This window comes from Acyrthosiphon pisum, chromosome X, assembly GCF_005508785.2.
Source record: "Acyrthosiphon pisum isolate AL4f chromosome X, pea_aphid_22Mar2018_4r6ur, whole genome shotgun sequence".
NCBI classification, from domain to species: Eukaryota; Metazoa; Arthropoda; class Insecta; order Hemiptera; family Aphididae; genus Acyrthosiphon; species Acyrthosiphon pisum.
Window position 1 is genome coordinate 25,532,498 of NC_042493.1, and position 6,584 is coordinate 25,539,081.

Sequence of the window (6,584 nt, forward strand, 5' to 3'; positions counted from 1 at the left end):
CACATGCGGGTACAACGTCCTCTTAAAGAACGGCATATTAAAATTGAATACCTTAGTTTTTCTATTAAAACCATAAATAATAATATTGTTATTTTACTCTTCTGTTAATGAGTAACCTAATAAATTATTATAAGTATAATAAACATTTTTGGAATTACTATTTATATAAGCAATAGGCATGATCTGTAAATTGTAACTGCATTACATGATTGAAATCAATTAGTTATTTTGTTAAAATTTTGCAATAATGAAAATAAATATCAAAATTAATAACCAGATGTTATAAAACTAAAATCGACTTTATTTTAATGAAGAACAATTAAATTTAAATAACAAATGTTTATTTACACAATTTTGTTTGTTTTGACTGTAGTAAAATTTGGCTATTGATACTCTATAGAAATAAACATTTGTTTACAATCTAGTATACCATTAAAAACAAGAATTTCTGAGCTAATAAAATAAATATGTTGTAACTTGTAATTAATTTTAAGTATGCCGGGTGATTCTTTTACCATTAAACACTCATTATTTAATAAAAGTATAAATGTTCTTGAAAAATAAAATGTTTACATGGTTTCTATTCATTAAAAAACATGTTAAAAAAATTATACATTTTTTAATGTTTTTATCATCAACATTTTTAACTTTTAACTTTTTTGAATGAGAACATACAATTTTAATTTAATATACCAAAGGAGAATATTTTGATACATAGAAATTGAATTTAGGTCAAGTAGCTTAAAAGTTATGGCTTCTAAGTATTTAAAGTTTAGATGAGCGCAAAGATACATGGTTACCACGCTAAATGCTGGCCCATTACTCCACTCATCAAAAGTTTAAATACTTATAACTCATAAACTACTTATCTTAAATCCAATTTTTATGTACCAAAATACTTAGAAAAATATTCTGCATTAAAAGATCAAATTAAAACTGTCATAATTCAAAAAATTTGAATGAAACATTTATACTTTTTAAATAATGTGTCTTATGTTAAATTAATCATCCAGTATTAATATTATTTTGTATACAAAATATATACAAGTGTGTCACTTAATTTGTTCCATTGATTACTTTTTAACCTTCACCTTTCCAACTTAAATTGTATATTTTTTTTCACAAACAAAATAATATTTACTTTTTTCTTCTCAAAAATTCACACAAATAAAAAAAATTGTATCAATTTATGATTTTTAAATTCTCAAATAAAATGCATTCATCTTGTTTAATACTCACTTGTGTGTAATTGTATTAAATCTATATAATTTGAGAAAATTCTTCCCTTCTAAATTTGATCAGCTTTATTAATTATTGTTGGTTAAACTGTAAGTCCGCTAAAAGATTTGTCACTTAGGAATTTAAATATTTTCAATATAATAATCATGAAGATTTAAAATCAAACTAAGAAATGGTTGCTTTTTATTTTTATTTATATTTGTACTATTTATTCTTATAATTATATTATTTTTTGATTTACTTTATAATTAATGTATTGTATAAAAAATATATACACTTGTTAAACATAAATATTTTTTGGTTGTTTAAATAGTAAAGCCCTGGGCCATTTAAAAACGAATAAATTCCATAAACTATTGCTTAAGGTTGTAAAATAAATTGTTTACTTATAAATATAATAAAAAATTAAACAGCAAAATAAAAATTGTATTGATAGATATAATTGTTTAAACATTTGCAACACCATTTTCACTAATATTAACAATATATTATTGTAAATATACAATATAACTAAAATTATTGAAATATATTAAATTGTATTCTTTAAACAGTAACAAAAACATATATTTTATACACCAAATATGTGTATAATGTATATAAAATATGTATATAATATTGTACTATACTAAATTATTTTTTTAATTAAATTTAGTTATTTATTTTATAGATAAAATAATATTGTCTAACTATTAAGTCAATTGTACAGTATAAAGTATAACTAATTGTACTATTTATTATTATATTAAAGTAATATAGTTTAGGACATGTAATTGAGTTTTATCATACTAAAATAACTGTTATATATAAAATACATATTTTGTACTTAAATGATATTTGTAAAATGCCTTTTGATGAATTTCAATGTAATTTTGATTGATAAAGTTATAAAAATAATTTCTTTAATTAAATGGATACCAACAAAGAAACTTTTTAACAAATTTAAATATGTTTTCAGATTTCTAATTGTATAACTAGCTTTATTATTGGATTAGAAAAACATATAATATATAAATATATTTTGTATATTCTTTTCATTTCTTTAGACAACACATACTTAAAAAATTAACTATAGTAAACACTTTAAAAACGTTTGGTATCGAATGTCCAAATTAATGTTTAATTTGTATAATGATTTAACTGCATATAGGACTATTGAAGAATTCAACATTCTAGAGTATAGAAAAAAATGTAATGAAACAAATTTGCAGCTGCAAGGTAATGATTTGAATTTAATCAAAACAAAAAATATTATTTCTGCATTTTTAATAAAACTTCTTATGTACAAAAGAAATTTAGGACGAAAAGAATTTATACAGTTTCCAAATCTATCAATGGCACAAAAAAATGATAAAGATTTAATGACATATTGTCAACACCTAGAAGCACTACATTCCGATTTCAACAAACGATTTGAGGATATTCTTAAAATGAACATACCCAAATGGGTTTTGATCCATTTTCAAATACAGAAACCATAGAATCTGCAAAATTAGAAGAATTGATAGAAGTAACTACAAATGAGGAATTAAAATTAAAGTTCAAGGAAGGTTACCAAGTATTCTGGCTACAAAAGCAGATACCTATACTTTATCCTGGATTGTGGGCTGTTGTACAAACATTTCTGATAGCATTTCCATCATCCTACTTGGTTGAACGTGGATTTAGTGCAGTAACCAATCTATTCACTAAAAAAAGACAACGGTTACAAATAACTTATCGTGGGGACTTAAGAATGCTGCTTACGAAAATCGAACCTAATATCAACAAACTACTAGCAAGACACCAACCACATCCATCTCACTAATATATATTTTTTTGATTTGTACCTATACATTATATATATATTTATGAACAATAAATTTCATTTTTCATTGCATACTTTTGTAACAATATTTTTTTAAGAGGCATCTGTCGAATTTTTTTTTTGGAGGTGGGCGGTAAAGATAAAAAGTTTGGGAAACACTGTTCTAGACTATATTTTATTATTAAAGTTTCACCTGCCAATTCAGACCACATTATATTGGACTATATTACTGCAGTACTGCACACCTGCAAAATGTATAAATATTATTTACAAAATGAGATTTCAATAAATATATTTGTTATTAGTGCACAGATAAAACATTAAATAAATAATATCTATATTATTCTGGTACCCTTAATCTCTATTCTTATAAGGAATATCTTTTTCATTTATTTTGGCACTTTATTAAAAGAAGGTGGAGATTTTGGTCTTAATTCTTCAATACGGTCAGTACATCCAGTTGTTAATTGACCATTGATGAAATAACTTTTATACAAATCAATGTTGAAATTGGAATTAGTCAATTCTTGTCCCAGAGTTAGCCATCCTGGACGTATAGTACCATCACAACCAAACAGATGTAATCTTAAAACAATAAAATAGAGTCATAAATGTTAAAAACATATTCATACAGACTATTACCATACCTTCTTCTTCCAAGACAAAAGTGTTCAATTATATTGAATATTTCTGCTGGCTTTTCTGTTGATCCATATTCATTTTTTTCACTAATAATTAAATCAGTATCAATGTTTGAGTGAATAAAATCACCGTCTGTAGATCGACGAACTGTTCCTTTGATACCCATTAAGCAATGTTCCTAGAGTTATAACATGAGGTAAAATTTAATTGTTATGTTATGTTATGATACTTTACCTTGGTACGTTGGAAGAGAGCATTTGGTTCTAAGTATTTTAAATGGTTAACTTTTTTAATATTTGTTTGAATCCAACAAATATCTTCACAACGTCTAAAACCCCAGTGACGTAAACAATCACGGCCATTTTCCAAACCATCAGACGAACCGCACCAGAGAAAAATAAAACTACGGTGAGCTGCTATTTCATTCAATTTCAAGTCCATTATCTATTATGAGGACATAAATTATAAAAATTAATATTAATATATTATTAGGTATTTTTAACAATATCAATGAGACAATACATAAAACATCACTGATTACACAATGGCCAATATTTTTTTGCTCATTTAATAATGCCTTTTTTACTGTAAATTTTAACCTTAGGTATCAAAGCACATCCCAAGCCACTTCCCACTAAAAGGCATCTGTGATACAGTTGGACTGTGTCTGTGTGTTACGATGGTGACAGTTTATAAACTGTATATCATTTTAATATATAGGTACAATTGTTATGAAAATTTAAAACTAAAAATGTAGGTACCTCATTGAAATTTCAAGTTTTGCACCAACCATATTAAATTGAATAATTTTTAACAAAATATGTACTATTGCAGGGTTGTACAAAATATTGATTAATTTAATGGTTCACTAAAATTTAAAGGATTGAACAGAGGCCACTAAATCATGTTTAAGGGTCCATTACATCATTATTAATTCATACCATTTTTAGCCATGCTTTTAGTATATCTGCATAAGCATATTTTTAATCATCATAAATATTGAAAAAGCTCACTTGTTTCCAATTCCATAGATTTTTTCTGGTTGTACCTAATGTTTGTTGATATTCTTCTAGAGGTGGTTCAACAAGTATCACATCAAATTTTACATTTAAATTTTCTAAATTATATGTGCTCAAATCACACTTTAGAAACATTGGTGGAGTAGCAGTTTGTAAAATAAGTTCATCCTATTATAACATCCAATAATTAAAGAATAATTTAAAGAAATTTGCATTGTTCAAATTAAAAAAAAAAATGTTTTCTGTGTATAGCAGAACTTAATAATAATATAAAATAAGTGTTTAGAGATTATAAGACCAATGACTTAAGATACTTAGCAAAATAATTGTGTTATTAAGAAAATAGCGAGGAAAATAGTAATGTAATAATTTATTTCTCGAAAAAAACAACATATTATTTAGTTTCATCTATTCATTAGGTTTAATTGAATATTTTAGAACTTTAAAATACCCATGTATCTAAACTTTACCTTTAGATGAACTAATTCCTTTAGCTTAGGAAGTTCTTCAAATCTGTTAGTTAGGTGAACATCTCTAATAAAATTTTGTGGACGTTGACCAGTATCAATAAAATGTTGACAGTAATCATTGTGCGGATTATACGATATTGTACCTTTCAGAAATGGTGTTGAATCTTTAAAAGTATTTTCTGGACTCCTTGCATTATATTTTTTAACTGAACACATTCGCATTTTGGTCTTCCTATAAGGATTTAATGCTTGTCTCAACTGTTGTACATCAGAGAAACCTAACTGTAAAAAAAAAACACTATGTATGTTACAAATAACTTAGATATATTTTACTTGATTTACCGTTTTTGCAATCATTTTTTTCCTTTTTTTAGATCGTTTTTTTAATATTCTTAATGTTTCACTCATCGCGGTGATACTTTGTACCAAACTGTGAATAAAATAGATTCAATAAAACAATTTAAATAGATAATTCGAAAAAACCTAGGTATTACAGTTTAAAATTTAAAAATAATCATTAAATATTGAACATTAACATTAAGTATTGTTCTTTGTTTTACAGACATTTTTTGTTTTATTCATCAGTAACAAATAGTAATAACTTTTGAGTTTATCGCACGGTTATAGATAGTATGGTTGCCCTTCGACGTATGATTCTCATACTTGAAAATAGTCTACCGAAATGAATCTCTATAATCAGTATTAAAGTTAAATTAAACAGCTGGATACTTAAGCAATAGCGCTTATATGTCATAGTGGCCATCACGGAACTACAATTTACATTTGAAAGGTAATTGCATTTAGAGTCACTACAACAAATAAGCGCTAGAGCATAAGTTTCCGGCTGTTTAATACTGATAATGGAGATTCATTTCGGTAGACACTTTTGTAGATTCGTTGGGCAACCATACTATCTTTAATCGTGGTTTATCGTGATCATGAAAACTTACTTTTCTATAGACTAGAATTTATTCTAGTCTTCATGATTGTGATTCCTGATGACGTATTATATAGAAGTCCGTGGATATATACCGCGTGTTCCTAAATTCATCACCTAATCCAGTGGCTTATCCAGCGGATTGATTGGAGTTTAGGAACACCTTTTTGGAGCATTGCGTTGTTACAAGCTGGTTATTACGTTTAACCGCCATCAACCACTATAATGTTATCATAATATCAGTTATCAATTATGTTCAAACAACATAGTCGATTTTGTAATCATTTTTTCGAGCATTTTTTTAAAAGTTTACATTTGAATTTATTGAATTTATTTGAATTATAAAAAAATGGATAATAATTTATCAAAATTGATTTTGTTATTTGGTGTAAACCACCTTCAGTGTTTAAATTCATCGTTGGATTCAAAAAAAAACCCGCTTCTTCGTTTAACATCAAAAACATCAAAAGTGC

General features: G+C 25.7%; 1 protein-coding gene and 1 pseudogene across 2 annotated transcripts; one reads left to right on the forward strand and one right to left on the reverse strand.

Moving 5' to 3' along the window:
- Nucleotides 1-1,849: 1,849 nt before the first annotated feature.
- LOC107885240 lies at nucleotides 1,850-3,059 on the forward strand (annotated as a pseudogene).
- Nucleotides 3,058-6,034, reverse strand: LOC100169342 (N6-adenosine-methyltransferase non-catalytic subunit-like). 2 transcript variants are annotated; one of them, XM_016808807.2, is made up of 7 exons: nucleotides 5,517-6,034; nucleotides 5,175-5,456; nucleotides 4,699-4,872; nucleotides 3,920-4,129; nucleotides 3,691-3,863; nucleotides 3,396-3,628; nucleotides 3,058-3,288 (listed from the first exon to the last, which is right to left on the reverse strand). In XM_016808807.2, exons 1-6 carry the CDS (start codon nucleotides 5,580-5,582, stop codon nucleotides 3,433-3,435), a joined length of 1,101 nt encoding a protein of 366 aa, XP_016664296.1. In that variant the 5' UTR covers nucleotides 5,583-6,034; the 3' UTR covers nucleotides 3,058-3,288; nucleotides 3,396-3,432. The 2 variants fall into 2 exon arrangements, with proteins under 2 accessions (XP_016664296.1, XP_001950099.1); XM_001950064.5 differs by lacking the exon at nucleotides 3,058-3,288 and having other exon boundaries at nucleotides 3,312-3,628.
- Between the last annotated feature and the right edge of the window lie 550 nt (nucleotides 6,035-6,584).

Coding starts and splice junctions, on each gene's coding strand:
- LOC100169342 (XM_016808807.2), bottom strand. CDS start 5,582: ATGAGTGAAACATTAAGAATATTAAAAAAACGATCTAAAAAAAGGAAA. Junction 4,873..5,174: donor AGGAATTAGTTCATCTAAAG/GTAAAGTTTAGA, acceptor ATGTTATAATAG/GATGAACTTATTTTACAAAC. Junction 3,864..3,919: donor CTCTCTTCCAACGTACCAAG/GTAAAGTATCAT, acceptor TTATAACTCTAG/GAACATTGCTTAATGGGTAT.